This window comes from Cololabis saira, chromosome 7, assembly GCF_033807715.1.
Source record: "Cololabis saira isolate AMF1-May2022 chromosome 7, fColSai1.1, whole genome shotgun sequence".
NCBI lineage: Eukaryota > Metazoa > Chordata > Actinopteri > Beloniformes > Belonidae > Cololabis > Cololabis saira.
In genome coordinates, this window is record NC_084593.1 from 24,130,841 (window position 1) to 24,158,255 (window position 27,415).

General features: G+C 40.2%; 2 protein-coding genes across 3 annotated transcripts; one reads left to right on the forward strand and one right to left on the reverse strand.

The window, feature by feature from the left end:
- The first annotated feature begins 997 nt into the window (after positions 1 to 997).
- On the forward strand, positions 998 to 3,678 carry LOC133446928 (uncharacterized). Its single transcript, XM_061725146.1, has 2 exons — positions 998 to 2,194; positions 3,038 to 3,678. The coding sequence occupies exons 1-2, from the start codon at positions 1,224 to 1,226 to the stop codon at positions 3,273 to 3,275; spliced, it is 1,209 nt and encodes a 402-aa protein (XP_061581130.1). The 5' UTR covers positions 998 to 1,223; the 3' UTR covers positions 3,276 to 3,678.
- Positions 3,452 to 27,204, reverse strand: mapk9 (mitogen-activated protein kinase 9). 2 transcript variants are annotated; one of them, XM_061725145.1, is made up of 12 exons: positions 22,558 to 22,693; positions 18,028 to 18,174; positions 16,265 to 16,394; positions 15,811 to 15,869; positions 15,337 to 15,475; positions 14,223 to 14,388; positions 11,937 to 12,008; positions 10,390 to 10,572; positions 9,968 to 10,092; positions 9,807 to 9,870; positions 7,978 to 8,049; positions 3,452 to 6,089 (listed from the first exon to the last, which is right to left on the reverse strand). In XM_061725145.1, exons 2-12 carry the CDS (start codon positions 18,141 to 18,143, stop codon positions 5,953 to 5,955), a joined length of 1,263 nt encoding a protein of 420 aa, XP_061581129.1. In that variant the 5' UTR covers positions 18,144 to 18,174; positions 22,558 to 22,693; the 3' UTR covers positions 3,452 to 5,952. The 2 variants fall into 2 exon arrangements, with proteins under 2 accessions (XP_061581129.1, XP_061581128.1); XM_061725144.1 differs by lacking the exon at positions 22,558 to 22,693 and adding an exon at positions 27,024 to 27,204 and having other exon boundaries at positions 3,453 to 6,089.
- Positions 27,205 to 27,415: the final 211 nt, after the last annotated feature.

Consider the following 27,415-nt stretch of genomic DNA (forward strand, 5'->3'; position numbering starts at 1 on the left):
CTACTGGGTTTAACCATTTCATGGCACCGTGCAGTGACGTTAAAAGAACTATGAACCAGTTTTTCTTTTTAATATCCAACATTAGGCTGACAGTATCAAGCTAAACGTTATTTTCTAACTCACATTAGATCATTTTGATGGATAAACCATTTTGCTTGAGCTTCTGTAAAACAGGCAAACTCAACAGAGTGTTACTGCTGTTTGATAAGTCAGTGAAACACTGGCACTGTAAGCTGCTCGCCTGTCTTTATTTTACAACCAGTCATAACTTCATGCAAATGAACTTTTATTGGATAATACCTCATTTGCATTTTAAATGTAACATTTAAGAGCTCTTGTGATTCAACGAATGGCTGTTTTAATGCTAACAAATGCTCCTGAATTATTGCAGTGTCTCTCCGTAAAAATCTTTAACAGCAGATAGTACTCTCTTATCACTCCTATTTTTGGAGGAAACATACAGAAACTGATGTTAATTCTGGAGCCAGAAACTACACAAACACTAAACATTTGTAATGATGTAAAACTGAAAAAAAGGCTGAATTTTCATGGAAATCATTGACTTTAAAAACAAAAAAAAAAAAAAAAACCATTGAATAAAATAAATATGGATCACTAATTAGAGCCTTTTTATACCAGACTAATATTTGTCCCCATGTGCAAAATATGCAGTGTGCAAACAAGCTCAGTACTTTGTGAATCTGGCCACCTCTTTGCAACAGTGGCTGTAATTTAATAAGCAGATTCATTGAGTGTGTTTCACACTTTGTGCCGAGGGCCACCATCTATTTCTGTGGTTCCATTTATGTGTGACTGTCTTTAGGAATGAGCCCGACCATATTACACCCTGGCCCCACCCTCAGAAGCTGTGCTAAAGTAACAGCTGATGTCAGTCCTGCTTAAAGACACACACACACACACACACACACACACACACACACACACACACACACACACACACACACACACACACGGTCCCTGCAAGATACACCCACGTTGCAACCTGTCCTACAGTACCGACAAAGGCACAGCAGAGAGCCAGCCAAAGGGGAGGAGGGCTCCTCCTGCGCCTTCCTTTCCCTGCGACATATCAGCTCTTGGCACAGGGGAGACTCCACACCACGCTCAAATCCACAGTTCAAGCCTTTAATCCCAAGTTACTGCAGACAGAAAAGGGGAGGGTTATCTAAAGCTCACAGCACCCCCATGTGCCTACTTGGATCATGGAGCTGCACTGTCTTCCTACTGAGACCCCCAGCAGAGCCAGCTCCTGCTCCACGGAGCCACTGTACGACAACTGTCCACCTTTTTCCCAGCGAGAGAGGGCCATGGAGAAGGAAATGGAGAGTAGGCTTGTGTGTCCTTTTGTAACTAGACCCCCGGAGCCCAGCAGCCCCCTGCCTGCTCTGGTCCCAGCTTTGGCTGAGGTTCAGACTGTGGTCGGTGGAGGAAGAGAACCTGGCACGTTGCCAGGTCGCAGCTACTGCAGCTGCAGAGGTCTGGGAAGACAGGCCTGGGAGGCAGAGCTAAATTCAGGCCCAAACAAAACAAGAGAACTGGGATGTCACTGGGGAACAGAGGACAGAGCTCGTCTGAGCCAAAGCCCCAGTCCGTCACCGAGCGAGGAGCATCGGAGTGTTTTATCTCTATATGATAACATCCCTGACGCTGGAACAAGTGGCAGCCTCCAGGAATCCCTCGACATGGAGACAAGCTTTCAAGAACACTCGCAAGAGCACATGTATCAAGCACGAGCGCCAGAACAGGTCCAGGGACTGATGCAGGGGGATGCCCTGCGTGAAGACAAGAGTGCCTGGCCTTCTTGTGAGATCAGCTTTGTTAAAGGTTGTTCTCGTGAGCGGGACCAGACTCTAGACCAAGACAAGCTACAACAACAGGAGCCAGAGCTGGACTCAGGATCCTGTGGTTTTGTGCAGAAGGGCCCAATGCTGCATCCAGGGCTCCCGATGCCACTTCCTCTTCCAGCGAGTTCACCGCAGCTATGCCAAACCAAGTGGCAGGTCAGGTGGCCTCCTGCTAAAGCCGAGCAGCCACAGCAGCCGTCGTCGTCTCTGAGGGTGCCCCCTACGCCCCCCCTGGCCGACCCCTCTGCCAGCGCCCTTCGCAGCATCCTCACCGGCCTGCAGCAGCAGATAGTCAGGCAGAGGGAAGAGTACGAGGCGCAGATAATCAGGTAACTTTAAATTTGTTCTGTTCTGCTCAGTAAACATCTCTTCAGAGATTAGGAACGCCATGTACATGATACGTTATAGCTCCTGGCTTTGACACAGTCGTCTCCGTTCACAGACATGAGAATTTCCCAGCTTGTTGAACACTCTTAGTGAAGAATAACACGATGATCCCAGATCCAGTCAGTGTGTATATGTGTGTATATCCATCGTCACTCAGCTGGCGTGCTTTCATTCTTCAGTTGACTCCAACTTTAACCCCATATCCTGTTTAGCCCTCTGAGGACCAGGACAAGGTTAAATTCCTTTAATATTTCCCATAAGTTTTGCATGACATGCTAAAACGCAAAAACTAGTTATATTAAGGAAAATACACCAACTATGCGTCTCCTGTGTGACAAAACTGTCCTCTGTGCTATCAGTCAACAACTGAAACTGGTGTTTTATTCTTTGCATGCACGTGCAGAAATGTAGCTTCCAGAGAAAATTTAAATAGTCCTGGAGTCGTCGCCTCAGCAAACAGCTGGATACCGCCTGTGTGGCTGACATATAGAAAACAGCTCACGACACTGGAAAAAGAGCTAATTTAAGGGGCTACGCTGCTGACCTAGACGCAACACATACCTCATTTATTGCCGTTATACATAGAACATGTCTCAGTGTAAGGTTATGCGCTACACACTAGACAAGAGGATGTGACCATTCTTTCAGCTTGACAGGGAGCACTAGAAATGAGTTATATACACTAGGGGACACGTTTCACTAGTCTGAGACAAGAAATAGTCAAATCCGCCACTGAATCCCATAGTTTCACTGAGTTCTGCCTTCCTTCTTCCACATGTCACCAGTCTGGAACAGAGAAATGAGGAGCTGCAGGTAAAGGTGGTCCGTCTGAAAACCAACCTCTCGCAGCAGCGGCACTGGTACCAGGTGGTCCAGGCCAAGATCGTGGAGTCGGAGAGGGCCCGGGCCGCCGCAGAGCTCCGCAACGCAAAGCTGCAGAGGGAGATGGAGCAGTTCTTTGACACCTTTGGAGAGCTCAACAATGAGGCAAAGAAAACAGAATATATCGTTAAAAGCTTTTGAAAACGATTAAATGTATGGTGTTTCTTGAAAATACAAGCGACAGATGGGCGTGTCTCTGAAACTGTAGCTAGGGGTTAATATGTCACAAAGTAATCCTTTTTTCCAAGTTGGTGGAAGTTTATGTCAGGAATTACCGTCATTTTCTCACGCTGAATAAGTGAAACACATAAAACATGAATAAAAGGAAAAACAGAATCACTGATGTCCACTTTATTAGTTTTGAATTATGGGAAAAAGATGTTGGCCACGTGATCATATTGTTGTCATGGCAATCACACAGGATATCTGTGCATCTCTGATGCTCGGTCCTTATCTGCTAAGGTTTACAGAATGATCGGGCCTCTCCTCAACTCACGGGAGGCATGACAGAAACAATAAAGTCACGGTTGTGTTCGAGTCCTCAGTGATTCCTATAGTGTCATCTTTCTGCATGTCCATCACACTGTGCAATCATTTACGCAAAAACAAAAAAAAACAAACAAAAAACACAGCTCTGCAGTCCATTTCTGAAGTTTTGATCTTGAGTTGCAGGTGGAACTACAATATCTAGGCTCTGCAGCCTCATTCATCCATTTCTTTTTTCTCCCGTTTTTTTTTTCTTTCCAAATTTTTTTTTAAAAACCACAAGTCAGCTGTTTGTTGCTCTTCAAACTTTCTGCGTTAGGCATGGGCTGGTTACTGGAATCACGGTATATCATATTTGAAAATGTATCTTTTGTCTCAAGTTATGAATGCAGGGATCACTGTGGAGCGCTAAGGAACGCAACCCCACCCTACCTGGTTGTGCGAACGGCAAGCATTACTTGGCTTTCATGGTGGCTGGGAAGAGGAAGAGGAGTCACCAGCACTTGTCCTCTTGTCAGCAACATGACAATGATTGGTTACTGAAGACCCCCGGACGGACACAGCTTGCAGGCGGAAGGCAATTCGATCTGCAGGCCATATTTTAGACGCATGAATCCACATCTACATGAGGAACCCTCATCGGTCTTTGCCAAATCTTATGCAACGCTGTCTGCATGTATATATGCGTGCAATGGTGAAATAAATACAGCAGTTATGTTATCAGAGTGGATAAAGTGGCTGATTAATTAACATTAACGAACATTACATCAGCAAGTGGTAATGAGCAGTGAGTGTGTGTGTTTAAATCAACACTTGAATTGAACACTCGCACCCTGCTCTGCAAAATTGAAATCCCATAGTCTCTGTTCAGTATTGCTCTCAGTTAATAATTATAGAACTGGAATTTGGTGATATTTTTGCTGAAGTTGATCCTCATGCCGGCCCATGCCTATGCTCCATAAACTTTCCTTGTATAAACCGGTGACAAATGATATATTAAGAAGAGTGCTCCACAGTACATTTTGATATCACATACACACATTTAGGCTTACAAGGCAAAAATAAAACATCTTTGAAAACCAAGAGCATCAAGGTACTGTGAGTGAAAACAGACATGAACAGATTTCTATTTATAACAAGACTTACAGTATCTTACAGGCATGAAGCCCACATGCAAGCTAAACACAACTCCTGTGTTTTACTGCCTTTACATGTCTTCTACGTGTTGTCTGATTTCAGGATTCATTTTGTAACCAGCACTAATGGAATGGTTTAAAGAAGGTGCAGCCCGTGTCCAGATGTTCAATGTTCATGGGCTTCCGTGTGGTTAGTGTGCAACATTTTGCAAGAACAAAAAATAAATACAAGCATCATTATGCCTCTTTCAGATTGCTATGATCTGTTTTTGATTAAAAAAAACAAACAAACTGATAGTCTGTACCTTAAGTGCAGAGGGGCTGATTGCAATGTTTTCTTGCTATGTGTAGAAAGTTCAACAGATATGTTGAATGTCTTAACAGAAGAGGCACACTGTAGGCATTTGTAATGAGAGGGTCTACCCCCCTGTGAGTGTCAGATCTTGACACCTTTGCATGTTAGATTGTATCAGGAAACAGAAGTGTAACACTGCAGGCACAGCTCCCCCTAGCTGTCAGGAGTAAAAGCTCAAAATCTTCTTCACTCATGCAAATGAATGAAAACCCACCACAGCGGCGAGATCTGCGATACTGTGCGCGTGCTCGAGAGTCAATCAAACTTATGATCGGCGTTTGATCATCAGATGAACATCGGATGGTTGACAAGCTTTTGTTCTTTTTGGCGTAACATGCATGAGCGTAGCATAGCAGCTAGCGGCTGTGGTCTAGCTTTAGTGCACGTCTCCTCTAATTTAATGACAATAACATTTCATCTCAACTTAATACTTCGTAAAAATAAAATGATTAAAATACTGAAAACAACAATCGTTCACCTACTTCTGGTAACCTGAAAACTCAATATGGATGAATGCTCCATTAACTGTGTAAATGAACAAGTTAAAATGTCCACAAACAAGAAAGGAGAGGGAAAAAAGAAAAAAAAAACAAAACCTTTTGACACAACAGACAGCATAGATAGCTTTGACCTCTAGGCAACAGTCCAACCCAAAGTTTGAAGACCAAGAGCAAAAAAAAGAAGAAAAAAAAGGCAACTTATTCATTGAAGTTTAAAAAGTAAAGAATAAAAACATGACAAAGTGAAATGGAGGGTGATGGTTGAGGGATATTTTGACACCTTAATGAATGAGAGAACTGCGATGGGCAGACAGACCGACACACGTGTCAGCAGAGGATGTTCACTGACTCTCGTCCAGTGGTCCCGTCAGTGTGTCGATGCTGCTGCTGTCCGTGTCGGATGCCAAGGTGTGCTCTGTGGACATGGACGAGATGTCGTTGGCAGAGGAGGACTGGGAGGCTGAACCTGACGCTCCATCTGAGATGCACCACACACGGCAGAAACAAAGCCAGGACACACAGAGTTTGATCAGTGGAGAAGAGGAGTATTTACAGTAGATGCTGAGTGTTTGTGGAATTCTTTAAATGTGAGGTTATGTCCACACATGTGGGTTTTCTTTCCAAAAAGCTGCGTCAAACTGAGCTGCAGTAGCATTTCAGGCCACTTTAAACATGCCCTCTATTAAGAGTGTAACGATACACTAATCTCACGATAACGATACAATATTATAGCAGTATTTTTTCTAACAACCTTGAATGAGGAACATATGACTGGAAAAAAATGGTCTTTCATTTGAAAGACACAAAATACAAAACAATGCTGTGCGTTTGCCCTATTGTTACAGTTTCAAGGCAGAAGTGCTGGAACAATTCTGTCCTCATTGTCGCTGTTTCTGTTGTGGTGTGTTGTTTTACCTGTTCTTGCCTTTGTCCCCAAGTCGGTTCTCCCTCCTGTCATTAGTTTTTATTTATTTTAGATATTTATTTATAATCTGTTTTTATCATACTGTTTGTGTGTGTGACTGATTCTTGTGAGCAGTTGACCACTCTTGAATTTCCTTCGGGATTAATAAAGTACATCCATCTATCTATCTATCTATCTATCTATCTATCTATCTATCTATCTATCTATCTATCTATCTATCTATCTATCTATATCTGTTTAACTTTTAAAGAGAAAGCCAGGCCAACCATTTTCCACAAACTGAACTAAAAGTAAATGTCAGGTTTGCATTATGCATCTTCAGTTTCATACAAGTAAAAATATTTTGCCACAAACTGAATAGTTTCTCTCATGTATGACTTGACTTTTTTCTTTTCCAGAAATGTAACAACTAAAATTAAATAAATACAAGTAAATAAATAAACTATGAAAAGTCCCAAACTCAAAATACAACATGACTGTTATTCAGCCACATGCTCCCAGCCTTAGGCCGTAAGGTGAACCCCATTATCGTTTCATCACGCTCCCACCTTTGGGGACTACACAATTGATTCATGCTCACAATATAAGTAAAAGTTCAGAGATCAAAACCCTGCAAGAGTCCCGTGATTGGGACCGCAAAACGGTACTAGTTTCTTCTGAGCGTAGTAAGATTTTGGTCCGCGGGTCGAGGCGCGGTCGTCACGTGATCCCGCTGCACCAATAGGATGCGGTTTACTAGTAAACACAATATATTAATATTAATAACCCAATATCGCGCTACAGTTCGTCACCTCCACGACACGTATCGTGACGTTTTTGTATCGCAAAATTTGTTACACCCCTACCCTCAATGTTCACTGAACATGGACGGACAAGTAAAATCAGGCTGCAAACTCTACTGGAAATGACCTTTGTTCCATATAACTCTTATAATAGATTTCCTCCTGTACATGTAGGCAGTTTAATTGCTATTAAATAAAGACTTTGGCTGCATGACAGCTGATACAAAGGACAACAAAGTCAGCAGTGTGAGCTGCTCCAGCACCGTGTTGGTGTTTACACAGAAACATGCAGTTATGGAAGTGCAGTCTTCCATATGCTCCATATGATGTAGGGAAGGCTACGTAGTGAGTAGATCATGGAGTGAACCAGTGCTGTAATGTCTGTTTCCAGATGTTTACAGTTCAGCTTAGGCACATCAGTCCACAACAGGTGCATTTACAAACTGAAATAATGTCTGCATTATTGATAAGAATATTTTTTAAGGGTCGAAAATCCCTGAAGTAGTGTGGATATCTGGTGTAACTGATAAAAGTTTTATGATTTCAAATGAAAATGCATCAATGAAGCAGAAGTGAAAGCTCATTTCAGCAGCTTGTGTCGAACTTAAGCTAGTTATGTTTTAACACTTTTCCCTGATCACCTGGCTACATTTACATACCTGAGCAATCTTCTTTCATTAGACCATTCTTGTTTCTCTCCTCCCAGTCGATCACCTCTTCATAAATGAGTGCTGTACAAAAACAGAACAGTTTGATGCCGTCATGGGGGAATCAAAATAAGGCTTTAAAGTTTTGGAGTACAAACGTATGAATGAGTCTGAAATTTTCTGCTTTAAGTTTGAATTATAAAATGTTTACGCAGTACGATGGCTTTATAATAATGCTGCTGGTGTATCAATCTGCTCCCAGAAACCCTTAATTTCAATTTCACTGTGCAGTTATCTCCACAACTTAAATCTCTCAAAAATATACAGACTTAGTATACTAAGTACTAAGTACTAAGTATACCATGTTAAAAGTTATATTATAAACACATTGATGTGATTTAAAGCTGCTAGGATCCAGGGGGTGGGTGGGTAATGTCTGGGGTTATGATTTTATTTTTATTTATTTATTTTTGCTCTTAATTTATGTGTTAATTTTGCATTGTTATACTTAATAATATGGGCATTACTTTTTTTGTTTTTTTTGTTTTGTATTTGTTTTTTTTTGTTATTACATTTATCTATTAATTTTTTGTTGTTATGTATTGGTGGTTTTTTTTGCACCATGTTGTTTTTTCAGAAAAAGGAAAAAAAGAAATAAAAATTTGATCACAAAAAAAAAAAAAATATACAGACTTGATTTATAGTACAAATACCACAACACTACACTGACTTCAGAGACAATGATAACATATTGTCAATCGACTGATTTCCACATAAGCAAGTTGGTACTGTTTACTCTTCAGACAGAAGATGGAACAAACTAATTTAACGAGTGCCCTACATCCTGAGTGAGAGTAGCTCATAACCTCGTAGCCTGCCTAGTACGATTAGTGGCAATGCATTTAAGTGTTGAGTTATATATTATACATTACATACATAACATGCTGTGACTGGATAGTACAGTGACTTAAATAAATCATATCAGTTGTTGCAGCAGCAAACACTCCTGATTCTTACAGGTGCTGTCCCTGGTGGTCAAAGGAATAAAGGGATTCTGTCTCAAGCTGCCTTGACTTTTTTCCTACATATTTTGATATTAAATTGGGATTTTCTGACCAGCTCCTGATCCAAACTGCTCATTCCTGCACCTCTATGAGCAGTTTGCCTACAGAGGAGACGGCTAACATTCATTTAATGATATGTAAAGGCTTGTGTGATTGGTCACATTTTCTCCCTCTTGCTGTGTTGTAAAATTGTGAAAAGTCTCAGTTGCTTCTTCTTCTTTCTTTTATGTAGTAACACAAATGAAGCCACTACACTTTTCCAGCACATATTTCTAATTACATGTCTCTGTAACAGACTTAAATGAATAGATTGATCAACACACCACTTATTTTTTGGGGGTAAATGTTTACATAAAGCACCGTCTAAACTCAGTCTTGCACGTGTTAAAATGGCTCATCTACCCACAGACTTAATCACAGAGCTTGTGTTTACTTGGGGAAAGCTTGCTGAATATGTTGAAACACGGTATTATTCCTCAGGTGCATTCCAGCTGTGCTAAAATCTAAATGTCACATTTAGTTAGGGAAAGATATATTTCAAAGGTAACCTGTAGTAAATGGGTTTGTTCTTTACAGATCTGTTGTCCTATCTGTACATATTTTGCAAAAAAACAGAACAAAATACTATTTTGATTTGATGTTATGCACACTAATGTGTTAAAAAAAATACAAAAATAAACTTGGCTCCAAATCAAAATTCCTGCATCATCAATTAACATGCATTGATCACATGAGGTACAGTGCTGATTTGTGTCCCTAGAGGGCAGTGTATCCTACTTTTCCACTGCTCGATGGTGTGCTCTCTCTCTTCAAGCTGCTTATCTGAAATCTGGGGAGGAGGCTGTGAAACAAAAGGAAATGCATGGATCATACAAAACTCATACATAGCTGTGGCAGTGATGAAGAATAACGGCATCTGAATGGACCAGTTTCCTCACCGCGTCTGCCTCTCCGGGGTCGTACCATACGTGAATGTAGGGGTGGTTGAGGGCTTCCTCTACTGAGATACGGGATTCAGGATCGATGACCAGCATTTTGGAGAGCAAGTCCCGTGCTTGGCAAGCTATAACAAAGGAAAGACAGAGTTACTATGGAAACAAGTGCATGACATCATTTCATCTAGAGGGTCTTCAGGATTCTTGTTCTACTGATTTGATTTTGAACTCCAAATGCCATAAGTTATGACTTAAACCTCTGACTTTCTGTGTACTATTGTATTACGTGTTTTCTTTATTTTATTAGCATATTTTTATTAGTCATCTTACATCAATATAATACAGACTAACAGTACTGAAATCGATACACTGTGGCAGGGTCCATGTCTCAAATGTACGTGTTTACAAGTGTCCAAAAGTCTTACTTTTTAGTTTGTCATGTTCTGACTCAGAAGGAAATGCCCAGTCCGGGAAAAGCTCAGCGAAGCTGACGCCTGGATACTGTGGTTTGTTCATCACATAGTTCCTCACGGTCTCCATCAGTCGGTTCATAAACTCCAGACTGGGTGTGCCCAGAATCTCAATCACTTTATTCCACTGGTCGATGTCTAGACAAAGCACTTGTTATGGAAAAGTGCAGTCGAATTATGAACACAAGCTTCGGTGGGAAAACGGGGAGAACACAAGGTACAGCACATAATTAAGCCATACGTACAATGTTCAGTCCTGCAAATTGATAAATGAGGCATTCTGCCTTTCATTTATTTATTTAAAAATGAAAGGTGCTATGTTAAAATATGATGCACTATAAGAGACTTTGAGGTAAAACTTCTATTGTTAACATGCAAACATCCTGATAACAGATGTACTGATGTTAAGTAGGTACCGTAATTTCTAGACTAGTGAGCACCCGCATATAAGCCACACCCACTAAATTTAAAAAGAAAACAGATTTTTTACATATATAAGCCACACTTGTCTACAAGCCACAGGTAGATTTAATTTGAACAGTTTCACTGGTCCAGTGTGACCTGTTTGGTAATGTCATTGGTCTAATGTGATGAGGCTAAATATATTGGGGCATGAAGCTCGTTCACCCGTAAAAATCCATAAAATAACCGCATCATTGTTAAAGCCGCAGGCTTCAAAGCGTGTAAAAAAGGTAGCGGCTCATAGTCTGGAAAGTACGGTACTATGTTTACTCAGCCTATCATCTTACTTGAGTATGACAGAAATACAAGGAGTAGCTGATTTTGATGGGAAGGTCACCTTTTTTGTAGGTATTTGGTTTAAAAGTGTGGGACAAAGTTAAATGTTGATTATACAGTGGGGATAAGTGCATGGAGTAAATATTACCTCACCCCAGCAAACAAACAAAACAAAACAAAACGGGATATCAGTGAAGTCAGCACTTGCCTGTTTCATCATGTAAATACTGAATTATTTCAGTCTGGGCCAAAATAGTAGTCCCACAAACTTTATAGTGCAACGTAACACTACCACAAGCCATTTGAGCCTGGCTAAAAATACAGATATATTTTATGGTTTGCTGGCTCACAATTGCAGAAAGCAATTACTTTCCAGGAAGAAAATCAATCCAACCTCGAACCTCACTTGTGCTCTGCATCCATTCTCAGCTGCTCGGGTCTAGGTGTTACAGGTGGTGGTGACAGATTGTTTAAATAATTTCAATGTAACTCCCACTAACTATTATTACATTTCAAATATCTGAAAAATATGTACTGAGATAAATAATGATCAAAGAGAATGGGGCAACAAAGAAAAAAGCCACCTGTTCAACCTCAGGTCTACTGCACATCTTTAAAACAGATAATCCTAAAAGAGCTTAACATGAAGAGTCTTGATAAACAGGTGTGTTTGGAGAATTGTAACATTCAAGATTTTGATGAGGCTTGATGGAGGGTGAAACCTGGGACAACAACACAGACACGATGAGAAAAGTGAAGGATACGATCGGTGCCCTGGAAGATGACGCTGCCCTTTACCATCTCTCCCATAATACACCCCACTGACCAGATGTCCACTGGGAACAGAGAACACACACACACACACTGACTTAATGTTTGGTCAAAAGACAAATGAACAGCATGCAGCATGATCATAATTTGAATGGCAAAAACTAAAACCCGGGCACTTTTTGTTCTGGTCTGTGCCTGGTCGTCTTATTGAACCGGGGTCTGATGCTTTCATCACACTCATCTTCAGGCTGGCTCTCTTTTCTATGGCTTGCGACTTTGCTTGCTTTTCTCCTCGTCTCTGCTTATCAGTTTACACAGCTGTTGCTTTCATGCTCCCTCTCCCTCTGTGTATGTGTGTGTGTGTGTGTGTGTGTGTGTGTGTGTGTGTGTGTGTGCACTTAACAGAGTGGGATGTAGTCTGTTTCTCCGCCTCACTCTCCAAGTCAGCTGTTTGCTTGAGAATGCTTATAAGTGGAAAATGGTAAATTATTCTTCTCTGCATTTCAGTTTCATGGAGGCTGAAAGCTCTCTTTCTCTCTAAAAGCACGGCAAGACTTTTCTGGACCACGTCTACATAGATGTTACATGAATCATGGGAGTCTGAGATGGCGGATTTCCCCGTGGACATAGCGGGGAATAAGAAGGCCCCTTTTGACTTACTCGATTTGTTTTGCTGGACTTCTAGATCATTATCTTATTCGATGGAATAGAAGCTAAGCAGTTAAGTCAAGATGAAAGATTAAAAATGATAAACTCAGTATAACCTGAGGATAATAAGCGATTGTTCTTAAGGCACTTATTAGTTTCTGACTCTTAAGAATTTGAAAAAAGATACATTTTTATTTTAACCAAACTGACTTAACTTATTCCACATAATCCACATTTGATAACCAATGTCCTTATTTCTACTCACTGAAACTCAGAATTAGGGATGTCACAAAACATCTATTTAGTTACAGGAGGCCAACAAAGAAGGATACAGTCCTTTCCAGGAAAGAGGACTTTGTGAGAGATCATTTCAGCCATTATGCAGCCAACTGACCACAGATCCACTGAAGCAGAGTATTGTGGCACAATAAAATCATTCATTGATACTGTCAGTCATGCATGCAGCCAAAAGTGAAAACCAGCAGAGGCATGACCGGATGCAACAGCAGTCTGCTCTGATAAGGCGGCATGTTTCTTTGCTTATTCAAATGAGATGACAAACAGTGCAATCATAGTGCTATCTTTAAATCCATTACTCAATATCATTACTCTGATGCCCTGTTTGAGCTGGATTAGTATCACCTGGGGAGCTGCGGTCATTTTCAATAATTATAGAGAACATATTTAATATTAACCCAATGCCTGTACAGTTTACATGCCTGCAAAATTGCAAAGACAGCATCATCAAGTAGTATCTGTTTTTTAAACTGTTTCAGGGTCCTCAGAAAAGAACACTGATGTTTAAAATCAATCAACAGAATAAAAAAAAACAATTACATTTTTAAATAGTGGTAGTATATATACTATCCTTCTAAGTATTTTGAAATCCCAAAGCCCTAAAGTAGATAAAGAGAACTCGGGTACACAAACAAGACATTTCATCTGATATTTACAAGGACGTCCTACACTGACTGCAACCTACGTACTATCTGGAAGCTTAAGCACATTGAATAGCTCAAATTTGCTTGTTTAGAGATGATGACCTCAGTGTTTTTGAACAGTTTGCTGTCACAATGGACCTTTCATCTGCTTCTTGTGAGAACAGTTGAGACTGACAGACACGAAGAACTATTTCAAACATCCCCTGTAAAGATGGGGTAAAGGTTTTTTTTGATGATGTCACATCTTGAGATATTTAAAGCAAACATCAACACAATAGAGAGCTGGCTCCTCCCTCACCCTCCCTCCGGGGCTTCTGAAGAAAACAAGCCCCATCATGAATGTAAAAATGTCATAAAACTACATACACTGTGATACATATGTCTGGAGAGGATTCAACTTTAGTGGATCCTTGAACACCTACTTATAATGTACAAATTTCACTGACTAATTACCTGCCTGTCTTATGGTTTCACATACCACTGTAACACTGGATTATCTTCCAATAAAAATAAAAGATAAAGTTTATTATTTATTTTTTTTGTGCAAGTATATGCTTTCAGTCAGAATAATTCAGAAATAATAATAGAAATAAGCACTACTGTATCTTCCTGTGTCATTTTTGAGATAAGTTATACAGTTAATAATAATTTGAAATAAATCACTGAAGCCTTTTTTAAGGTTGTACTTACCATTCTCCTTATATTTCATGCCCAGAATGACCTCTGGGGCGCGGTAATATCTTGTTACCACGTAGGGCGTCATCATGAAGTTAGTGCAGGCCGTCCTTGCCAAGCCGAAGTCCAAGATCTTCAGAGTACAATCTGACTTCACTACTATGTTGCTTGGCTTCAGATCCTGAGGGCACAGAAAAATTATGAATCCACAAAAAATATGCAGATTAAAGTATTATAAGTGAACAGCTGGTTTATCCGGATATGATGGGTGTGGGAGATTTAAACACAACAAACCCCATAGCATTTTTTACATTTTAACAACTGGATCCAAAATCCATGAATGATTAAGTGTTATGCGACGCCCACAGATGTCTGATCAACTCTTTCCGCCCACAGCACGGTTATCATTAGGGTTGTCCCGATCAGGATTTTTTAGCTCCCGATCCAATCCCGATCACTTGAGTTTGAGTATCTGCTGATCCCGATTTTTCCCGATCCGATCAATTTTCTTGGCTCCCGATACATTTCCGATACTTTTTCCAGATCAGATGCATTTTGGCAATGAATTAAGAAAAAAAAAAAAAAAAAAAAGGACTAAAACTAAATTATCCAAAGTTTCTTTTATTGTCCATTGGAGAACATGGACATATATTTCAACAAAGCTTATCAGCACTGGTGGCACAAAATGTAAAAACATGAAATTGTAAACTAAAACAGAAAGTGCAGAATAGTGGAATAGTGCAATAACAAAAATAAATAAATGTAACTACAAAAGAGGGAGTTGAATGACATCCAGTCAAACTCACAAACTCACTTCTCGGCTTAACCTTAGTGCAACATTCTGAATGGCATGAAATGAATAGCAGCAGCTTAATGCAACATGAACATATATAAAATGTCACAATTCAAACATGTAAACCATGTTAGTTTCGCTTACTTCGTCACTTCCAGCCACCGACCAGAAGTGACATTAAATGCAACGATATATAAAATGATTTAATTTATATTACTGGTAAAAACCTTAATAACTAGGTATGTCCCGATACCTTTTTGGCCGATACAGATGTTTTGAAAATGCAGTGATCGGGCCCGATTGATCGGGACAACACTAGTTATCATGTGTACTCACCCTATGGATGATACCAGCTGAGTGCAGGTGCCTGATGCCACAAAGGATCTGGTAGAGAAGGTAGGACATCCTCTCATGGTCCAAGTCCATGTGGATCACTTGGCATAGGCTGGCATCCATCAGCTCCATCACTAGATAACTGCCAGAGAGGAAAATAAAAGATGAAACCGAGACTGTCAGATTGCGCTAAAGTTAAAGCACCAAGAGCAGGGAAACAGTTAAACAGAAAACCAATCAGACACAAAAGAGGAAAAAAAGGTTGCAACAAGACGAATAAAGGAACAGAGATTAAAGCAGACAGTCGAAATTTTAGTAAAACAGACTTAGAGAAGTAGAGGAAGTTGAAAAGTTAACAAGACGATTGTTGTTAAATGAAAGAAAACAAAGAAACTCAACATTTCAGATAACAAGTGAGACTCTGCAGAAAACCAAAGCAGAAATCTAAAAAAAAAAAAACTCTCCACTGCCACTCACAGATCCTGGAACTCTTCCAGAGACTTCTGAGGCGTGAAAACATTGATCAGACGGATGATCTGAAAGCAGAGAGACAGGCCATTAGTCCACTCTGTTACTCTCCCAGCTACATCCACTTGACTGAGGACGAGCCAACTCTGGGAAGAGCATTAGGACGTTTTTATTCTGGATTCTTTCACTCTGAGCAAGAAACTTTATCTACATTGCAAAGAGCCAATTCTCTTCTCTCAATTTTGTCAAATTCATACATGTATATTTTCTCTGGCTTTCAGTATTGTTTTCCCTCTAGTTGTAACTCCTCACAGAAGTATCATGTTTCTAACATTAAGGCCTTGATCAGTTTTTTGACATACCCCTCACACATAGGCTCTTTCAAACATCGACATCAAACATGAAACACATCTTAAATCTTATAACCTCAACAGTTTTGTCCTACAGTATATTTGAGTCTTACATTTTTATGATTGACACACTTGAGCAGCACCAGCTCCCTGTAGGCGCGTTTAGCATGGGTCTGGTTCTGAAAGGGCCGACATAGCTTCTTCACTGCCACAGGTATACCGAGGACGGTATCCAGAGCAGAGCTGGTCACACATGGAGGAGGGAACAGAGATGGGGGTTAGCAGAGAAGCAAATTTATGCATCTGACTGAGACCAGAAAATGCCAGGCAAACACAGCGGCGCCTTTACAGGTTTCAATGTTTATTATAACGTGCAGTATGAAAATAAAGAGCAGCATGATAACATTCTTCAGGCCCACGGGTGAAGGTAACATTTATGACAGTATAGCTCAGGGGTCGGCAACCCGCGGATCTAGGGCCGCATGCGGCTCTTTAGCGCCACCCTAGTGGCTCCTGGAGCTTTTTCAATAATTTTTCACCTTTTTTTCCCCTTCTTTTCTCTTTTTTTTTTCTCTTGTTTCTTTCTTTTCTTGTTTTTTTTGCTTTTTTCTTCTTTTTTTCCCTTTTTTCTTCTTTTTTTCTTCCTTTTTTCTCTTTGTCTTTATTTTCCCTTTTTTTCTTTCTTTCCTTTTTTCCACTTTTTTTTCTTCCTTTTTCCTTTCCTTTTTAATCTCGACTTTTCGACTTTTTTCTCAACATATCCACTTTTTTCTCAACATTTGAACTTTTTTCTCGAGATTGTACTTCAACATTAATCTCAACATTTTGACTTTTTTCTCCCCATTTTGACTTTTTTTCGACATTTCTCCTTTCACCATTTGTCTTCATTCTAAGGCTGATACAAGACCTTTCATTTTTTACGGCTCCAGACATATTCGTTTTTTGTGTTTTTGGTCCAATATGGCTCTTTCAACATTTTGGGTTGCCGACCCCTGGTATAGCTGTTAGATTTCTTATCCGGTTCTCCAGTTTCTAGCTTTTTTGGTTTTCAAATAGGAAGCTACTCTTGAATGATTGGATTGGATACTGAACTCAGATTGGTCCCTGAACTCCCTCAGGCCTATTGAACCATCATCTCAGTCTAAATTATCAGAAGGGACCTGAGACTTTAACGTCACTCATGTTTATAAGCTGGCTGACATGATGATCTTGGTGAAATCATCTCCATTCAGGTTACATGGCTGACTAAATCACAGGATAAGCACAGTTAATTGCCAAATGAAAATCAGCCAGCCTCGTCCTCATGGCCGTTCATGTGGCAGTACATCACTGCATGTGACTGCTGTCAGCCTCAGTGCCTAAACAAACCTGCCCGTTGGGATGATTATCAGTATAATAAGATGTCTGTGAGCATGCCAGTTTCAAAAGCAAGCTCTTTTGTTGTCCTGCAATGAATGGATTACTCTGCAGGAACAATCACACTGAATACAGAAAGGATTCAAAAGATTTTTGTCCCAATTAACAAAGTAAACCCAATAAGATGAACAGGCTTAGTATTTCCATTTCGTCAAGCCCCGTGAAGCATTATTAGGGCCTCAACATCCACATCAGTTTTCCCAAAATGTGGCTATTAACATTGAAAATGTCAATGAAATTACAATGGGAAAAATATCAGGAGCCAATCAACTTCACTAATTTCCCCTGCGGATAAAAATCTAGCTAAAATTAGATACACTTCTAATTTAAATGGGAATCCTGGAGTTTCCAAAGAAACCCAAAGCATCGGGACATTTACTATCTTGATGCTGAGGTATCTTTCTAAAATACTCATCACGCTGATTACACATTTTGAATAAAAGTATAACAAAGTCCTCACCAGACAATGCCTTGAGCCCCTGAGCCGATGGCCCGAAGCTGCTGGTAACGCTTGAGTACCGTGAAGGTGGAGTCTCCCACCTGGACGCTGTAGAACTGACTCTCTGCTTCACTCATCCTGCTGAACAGCCAGGACCAGCAGCACTGTCTGCAGACAACACCACACACACACACGCAGAGAACACCACATATACACACACACACACGGAAAAGACAAAGATTAAAACCCCAAAAGCATGGTGGTATTCAGTTAGAACACAAAGCAAACAGATTCTGGTACATTAATAAGTAGTAGTTTATTTTGGTCATTTACATTAAAAATATTTGCATATACTCACACACAAGTATAGGTATATATATATATATATATATATATATATATACACACACACACATGCACACACACACACACACACACACATCCATACACACACACTTTAAGCCTCATGGCTTATTTTGCCTATCCTTTTCAACAAAAGGCAGACTACAGAAAAGGGAAAAAAAAAGATACTAATAAGAAGAAAATAAATGTGGTCACTCACTGATTGAGGAAAGCATAATTTAGACAGTTGGATATTTAAGCAATAGCGTGTCATAATAAATATATAGTTGGTTATAATAATAATAATAATAATAAGTCTACATCACATCATATGCTCACAGACTACATGCATCCCAAACACACTGCACATGCTCTACAAACAGCACACACACGTCACATACCAAAATTAATCATTCACGCACACTACAACACATCGCACACCAAACTCCATCCATAACTGTCTTGTCCTTTCTTTCCTAGTTTTTCATGTTCCACCTTCGGTGATCTTAGTACTCTTTGGCAGAATATTTTAAAATTATTTTTCTTTTCTTTTTGTTCCTCTAGGGACGAATAAAGTATGGTACACTGTCAAGAGGGCGAGTGATGGAAACGGTCTCACACACACAAAATAAATCTTTCTGTTGCAAAATTAAAATGCATATATATGTGGCTTTGGGGTTTTACCAAACATGGTATAAGCCATTAATATATATATGTAAACAAAGAGGGGGTGGGGGTAAGTCTACATAACTGGGGTTATTGCAGCTACCAAAGCTCTCCACTGGCTGTGTAATAACAAGTTTATTATAAATACATTACATCATGGAGGGGGTGGCTCAGTTGGTAGAGTTCTCACCCATGAACCAGAAGGTCAGTGGTTTAACCCATAGTTCCTCCTGTGTCCACCAAAGTGTCCTTGGGCAAGACACTGAACCCCCAGTGACCAGCACTGTTGCATGGCAGCTCCACCGACAACCGGTGTGTGAATGGGCTTCTGCTTTGGGGCTGTACAGCTCCAAAGCACTATACAAGTGTTACCCATTTACAACAATTAACTGTAAGATGTTGATTTGATCGGATTAAGGAGTTAGTATTTTTATTTCTAGGTTCATCTAAACAAGGGGTCGGCAACCCAAAATGTTGAAAGAGCCATATTGGACCACAAACACAAAAAACAAATATGTCTGGAGCCGCAAAAAATGAAAAGTCTTTTATAAGCCTTAGAATGAAGGCAACACATGCTGCATGTAGCTATATTAGTTATAACTAGGGGAAGATTTTTTTTTTCATTATGCACTTCGAGAAAAAAGTCGAAATGTTGAGAAAAAAGTCGAAATGTCGAGAAAAAAGTTGAAATGTCGAGATTAATGTTGAAGTACAATCTCGAGAAAAAAGTCGAAATGTTGAGGAAAAAGTCAAAATTTCGAGAAAAAAGTCAAAATTTCGAGGAAAAGTCAAAATGTTGAGTAAAAAGTTGAAATGTCGAGGAAATAGTCAAAATTTCGAGAAAAAAGTTGAAATGTTGAGATTACAAAGGAAAGGAAACAGGAAGAAAAAAAAAGAAAAAGAAGAAGAAAAAAAGGAAAAAAAAAGGTCAAACATTTTTGAAAAAGCTCCAGGAGCCACTAGGATGGCGCTAAAGAGCCGCATGCGGCTCTAGAGCCGCGGGTTGCCGATCCGTGATCTAAACAATAAATGACAAACAATATGTTCCCGATGACATATGTTCATGTGGATGTCCAACTGATATTTTCAGCTGTATCGATGGTATTGGATCTTTCATTATCAATACAATGTCAACTGATGGAACATCATTGAGACCATTGAGAACAGTGAAGCTGGTATAAACTCAGGATTGACATAGTGACATGGTCCATAAACGCTTCCACACACAGACCCATGCAGGCAGGATTTGGTTTGAGCAGGTTTGTTGTGATGTGATCTTCACGGACGATCTCCACGAGCACCACGCAAGAGCACGTTAATAAAACACACTACTTGTTTGTGTGTTTATAACAAATGTGGCAGTGTTTGCTCTGATTCCTGAGGCAGGAAGTGGAGGGGTATTATTCTTGGCAGTCTGTTTGTGTGTGTGCATGTGGGTGAAGACACACAATTGTGTAGCTGTGGAACTGCTAGCAGTCATGGCAGTTTGTCATTTCCTCAGAAAACAGCCACCCGATAAATAGAGCGTGATTCTTTTTTAAAGCATCTCTGTTTGACAGCAAAAAAGGGAAAAAAAGAGTGATACAAAGATTAGCCAGTTTAGACTGTCAGAGAGGGAAAGTGCTGACCAGAAAGAAGCAGCAGAAGGAGAAGTTATGATTGAAAACAGAAAATCAACATAGAGGCAGGATATCAGCAGACAGTAGTCTGATGAATTAGGCAAGGCATTGACTCCACAGTTGGTGGCGTTACCTAAAAAAAAATTGCAAGTTATATAGGGGACTGTGTGATTGTGCAAAGAAGTATACGTCACAATTAGGGCTGGGCGATATATCGAGATTTTAATATATATCGATATATTTTCAAACACGATATGGCACGAGACAATATCGTTTATATCGATTTAAAAAAAAACTATTTTTTTTTTTTTTTTTTTTTTTTGATATAGCTTATTTTGTGACAAATTGACTTGAATGTTTTATTTGAGATTTGCACAAATGTTTTGTTATTTGCACAACTGTCAACCTCAGTGGAAAAGTCTGCCTGTTACTGTCTACATTGTATTAATTGCACAGTGTATTTTAATTTAATTGTTATGCAGGAAAGGGATATTTGTTTTATTTTATTCAAGAAGCATTTTTATTTTATATATGCAGGCAGTTTATTTTTATTTCATTTGTTTTATAGATTTTGATATTTTGCAGACCTCTGTTAACGAAGGTACCTGTGTGACATTTGGCACGAGGCTTTGTATTAAAACTGACTGTTATTTTAAGGGTTTGCCTCAGAAAAAAATGAAGCTAACAGAGATGCTATGCTATAATGCTTTGGGGGAAACCCCAATTAAGGCACAGAAAAAATATCGAGTATCGCCATTCAGCTAGAAAATATCGAGATATGACTTTTGGTCCATATCGCCCAGCCCTAGTCACAATATAACCTAAAAATAATGGACTTTATCAATAATAATTAATTAAGCACTACAGAACTGAAATGATCTGAATCAGCAACATTCTTCTCTGCCATTTATTTGGCACACACATCTTTTTCACACTGCTACCAAGAGAAAGAGAGGAAGCCTTGGTTCTGCGTAGTTTTGGATTTGATGGCAACAAAGAGGCAACATGAGGTTGAGAACAGGCTGCCTGGTGTCCCTGTATAAGCAGATGAGACATGAGAGAGCTGCTGTCTGGTGAAGGAGACAGCTTTTCTTTGCCGGTGTAGTTCTGTGGATGTTCAGACATGACTGCCACAATGCCCTGTGTGTGACTCAAGCCGCAGACCTTCACACTATATGACAGGAGCGCGCTTTGTCTGAGCACACTGAGTTCGAAGAGCCATGTACTGGTTCCAGACATTAACTGTCATTGTTAATATAGTGGCGGCTTAGATGTGGGTAGAAGTTATAGATAGATATGGCAGAGAGGCCCGGATGAGGATGGAGGAGGTGGGTGAGGAGTTATCTCCTGCTGCTGCAGGAGATGAGTCAGGCCAACTACAGTCAGTTCTACTGCTTCATCCACAAACCCAGACTGAACAACAGAGATCAGACTTCAGATCTATATATATATATATATATATATATATATATATATATATAAATAAATAACATGTTTTATAGTCTAATTAGACTGTGACTGCATGTCATTAATGAATATAACTGAAGAGACGACAGAGCTTAGGCAGTGAAGAACAGAAATGCATCAGATAAATCACAGGGTTGGGACAGTTTGTCGCAGCTCCAGGTCTGCACTTGATTCCATGTAAAATGAGCTTTGGCTCAGAGAAACTGGTGATATTATTGGAAACTGGTGATACTTCTGAGTCCTGTTTAGGGTCTGTCTTTTCCTTTCCACAGTCGTTTTGTGTTCCAGTGACAATCGTGCTCACTGACAGTCCATGAGGATTTTTGCTGATCAAGCCACCACTTGACATGGATCTTCCCAAATGCTTTGTCATTTGCCAGTTGTTGCTTCATAAACAAGAGCTTGGTAAACAATAAAGCATGTAAGACATGTGGGATGTGAGCGTCTGAAACCACACCTTAGCTAGGATGAAAAATGGAGTCCTTTCATTTCTATCCTCTGCTCCTTTTAATGCGAGTATGCAGCTGGCTCTCCCACTGCACCTAGAGGCAGACCTGCAAAGACATCACTTCTTTCACTCCTGTCTCACTTGGCTTCATGTTGATTCTTTTATGCTACTGGCATCCCCTCACCCCTATGCTCTTCTCCCAAATCCCCCCCGATATAGAAATGGCCGATAGATTCTGATTAATACTGTGATGATGACATACAAGCACAGCTTTGCTCCTTTTAATATAATCATTTAAACTGGAGGTTCAGGACAAACTGAATGCTAATTCTGTGTTTACACTCGATTGGAATGATGTTGTAAATTGTTGTTATCTTGAAACTGTTGATTCACAAACAAAAACCCATCTCAGCTAAAAGTAGCAGATGGGCAATACATTACTTGCTGACAAACTAGTCACATCTAGAGATGCACTCTGATCGCAAGCATCAATAAATGCATGGTATTTAGCGTCGGCCATGTGTCTAGATTGTACAAACCAAGTTGTGAGCCAATCCGATTAAATTTTTGGGAGGAGTTCGTTAAAGTACGAGGCCTGGAAATGACCAGAATTCATGAAAAATGACATTTTCTGTTCAAAATGCAAGACTTACTGTGTAACTTAGAGCATGGTTCCAAGAGACTTTTTTGTAGGGCTTTGTCTGATATAATAGACACATAAAGGTCATTGCTGCAGGTCAAACCATATTATGGGGCTCGTCGAAAGACATAAAATAGGTGGCGCAAAGAAATCCAACCTTTTTTTCTTTGGGATAGGGAGTGTTTCAGCAAAGTTCTTAGAAACCTGATTTTTTTTTAAGTCAGTGAATGCATCACGATAATTCCAACACCAACAAGTTTGTTTTCACTATATTTCATTGTTTCATTTCATTATTAAATAATTTTGACAAATGTGTATATATTGGTTTGAAATGAAAATATTAATTTGACAACAACCAAAACATTTGGGAAAACAAGAGTATCACCCTGCTGAGCCCAATCATAAAAAGCTAACAAAGAGGCTAAAAATAAAGCTGGTAGAGGACACAGCCAGCAGCCTGTTTTCATTCACTGGTATCACCCTGGCGACACCAGTGAATGGGAGAGATGGATAAAAAAAAGAAAAGATGGTTAAGAACCTCTTATCTTGTGCATAAAGGGAAATTGACTAATTCCCTTTCTGCTGGATATTTAACAATTATGTTGCTCTGTAACCTGGAGCAATTTAACGCTGACATTTCCAGACGAGAAGAATAATCCTAAATTTGCATGTTAGCTCAGCAAGTTGAGCAGACACCCGTCTTGGGTCTGACCAGCCAACAAAGAAGAATTTGTCCATATTCAAACAGGATTTGATTAGTTCCCAATAAAGTTGACGTCCCTGAGGAAAACCTGGGTACACTGCAAGGTGGATGAGTCACAGCATCAGTCGATGGCCAGATATCACATTTCAAGCCTTTGGTGATGACAACATCATGACACAGCTGAGCCTGTAAACACGGGCACAATTCTAATGAAACCTTATAAAGTACAACATAATAATGACAACATTTTTGCTTCAAAGTTTACACTTGTTTGAGGTTGTGCCAGAGCTGCCAATGTATGATAAACACACACAAGGCTGTGTGCAAGAGCATCATTCAGTTTTCATTTTGTGGATTAATTTCAACTTATCTTATCAACAAAGTTGGTCATCTTTCCTCAGACAAACAATTCAAGAACAATTTCAGACTGTCTTTTTAAGAGGAACGTCATCATGTGGGCAGGGAAGCCTGGGATTGAACTATCAACAAGACACATAAGCACTGACCCACTCTGTCAAAGTAGTTTTAGGCGACCTGTCCTACTGATCAAATAGGTTATGACTAAGGGCTTATTTAAACAGAACAGACTGTTTCAGTATGGTAACTTACTGCGACATGTGGCCACGGTGCAGATAGAGTGCCAACAACTGTTATTAATGAACTCCACCTGTAATTCTCTATCAAAGACGAAACATGAATGAAAAGATGGATCAAAAGACATGGTGTTTTTACACAACGTTATCTTTCAATCCATTGTTATAAAAGGACAGGCTTTTGCCAGTTTTACTCCTGAGAGAGCTGATGAGGGAAGTGACCTTCACACAAACATCACCACCCTCCACTCACACTCTTGGTTCGGCCTCATCCAGCGCCAGAGTCTGATATGGCTCTGGGTAGGGAGTTGGTTGGGAGTCAGTGAGCTGGTGATGATATCACATTAACATGGCCTGAAGACTCAAAGTCTCATCCTGATGTAGCCGGTTTACAAAAAAAACAGCAGAGAGGCTGGGACTATAACTGGGGTGCAGCCTGTTAAAGGGGACCTATTATGAAAAACATGTTTTCTCTTGCTTTAACATATATAAAGTGGTCTCCCCTCAGCCTGCCAACTCAGAGAAGGAGGAAAGCAACCAAATTCTGCAGTGTCTGTACAGCCGCCCAGATGAGCCATCCAGTGTGATGTGGTTTCTACGAGCCGTTCAGATTCTGCTCCCTTTCGTTACGTAACGACGGGCGCGATTTACATAGGTTGGCCTCCGATGCGTGAAACCACGCCCACAACTAACTCCGCCGGCCGGAGCTTCCAACATTTTTTCATAGTGGTGTATCGCGTCATTCAGGCAGCCAATCAGCACAGTGCCTCATTATCATAGCCTCCCCGCCCACTCAGAATCCCGCATAGATAATGAGGTTAGAGAATGGGATGATAAAGACATGGCTCAGAGGCTGAATTTCTAATTTATTTAGCAAAATCAATCAAAAGCTGTTTTTTAAGACATTCAAGGCCTGTTTAAAATAGGGATTAGATACCATAATAAGTCCCCTGTTGAGGATGAAGGATATTTCATGTAGTTTATATGTCAGAAGCACCTGTTCATTTTGACATGATTTGAAGCATCCTCTTAGTGTTAGCCACACATGTGTGTGCTGCCATTATGCTTACACAATATATAACAGTCTGTGCTTTGTCATGCCTTTTAGTTCATAATTGATTAATACATTGTGCATGACTCATTGACGAATCTTCGACAGGCCAAAACACCCAAGTATTGGTGAAAAATATGACAAGCTCCAACATCATCACTTGTGTTGGCAAGCTATTTCCAGTACTCGAGTTGAGGGGGGGATGAGGGGGGATGGCATCCCCCCTGAAATAAAAATGCCCAAATCATCCCCCCTGTAAAACTGCCATCCCCCCTTTCCATCCCTTATGTCATTTCATCAATGAATGTGGTATTACTGCTATTTCAACATTTAGACTCGTCATCACCAGAAAAATAACACCAGAAAAATTACTTATTTGTCAATTTTCACCTGTTTCAAGTAAAATTTTCACTTGAAATAAGTAGATCTTATCTTCTCATTACAAGCAAAAAAATCTTGTTCCACTGGCAGATTTTTCTACTTATTTTAAGTGAAAGTCCACTTGAAACAGGTGGAAATTGTTGTTTTTTCCAGTGATGAGTCTTGTTTTAAGTGTAATGAAATTTTTTTACTAAAATGAGACATTTTAATTAGAAAGAAGACAAATATTCTTGTTAAGATTTTGAGTTTTTGCAGTGATCCATTTTACTTATCCTGTGAAGGACAGAGTCATATTGATAAGTTCAGAAAACTGTTTTTATTGTTGTATTTTGATATATTTGATGTAATCCCAGTGGATATTTAAAGCTTACAGAAGGCTGCATTTAACTGCTGCTATGTCATTCCTGCAGTATTTCTGCAGGTGTTTTGGTCAGTGCTATTATTTGTAATATATTATATCATTTGTAATCAGCACACATTATCTGTCATATGATAAAATCCACCACCCCCCCTGATTTATTTTTACAACTCGAGTACTGGCTATTTCGCCCATTGAAATGTCATCCAGGTGGGCTGAATGTGCAGCTGCACTGGGGGTTAACTTGTGCATCTTGAAAAAAATGCATTATTGAAAGGGTGATGAAAGACTGACATGTTTATTTTGCAATTTCCACACGCAGCCACATTCTTGCCATAAAACACACGCAGGCGCTCGCAGAGGCATGAAGTCACCAGTGAATGACACACCGGGGCTGCAGCACTGCTGGCCGGCGGCGCTTAAAACACTCACAAATCACCGCTTCACACTGGCAAAAGTTGCACCAAAATGAACGACGAAGTGAATTCACCTCGTGCTTGACGGGTCACAAAGTTATTGGGGCCTACACTACCGGTGTGTGTGTGTCATCTCCGTCGGCAGCAATGCGGTAAGTAAAGCTGATTTATGGTTCCGCGTTACACCAACGCAGATTCTACGGCGTAAGGTACGCGGCGACGCGCACCGTACGGCCGAAGGCTCTGCGTCGATGTAACGCGGAACCATAAATCAGGCTGTACTCGGAGAGCTGTGGCGGACTAGCGGACGGTGGCAGCAGCAGCCAGACCTACCTTCTCCCTTCGTCGCTCCCAGGGAACTCCCATGCAGCCAAGACGCGGATATAACACTGTTGTCGTCTTTCAGGTACAAGCGTGACTTGTGAAAGTTGACGGCTGACGGACGGTGCTCTCGCCCTGAGCTAATAACTCGGGCGGACGCTGCAGCCACAACAAGCGGAGCCCGAGCACTGCGGTGACGTCACCGCGCACAGCTGACGCCTGCGCAATTTTTTTGGTGGGGGTGAAACTTTGTGTGGCAAACTTTTAATTCTGCTTATCTACGGAGGTAGATTTGTGTCTTAATTATTCAATCAAAAAAAGAAAAAATATATGTTCAATTAAAAAAAAATTCACTTCAATCAATCAAAAAAAAAAAATGTAATCAAAGAAAAAAAGTGTTTGAA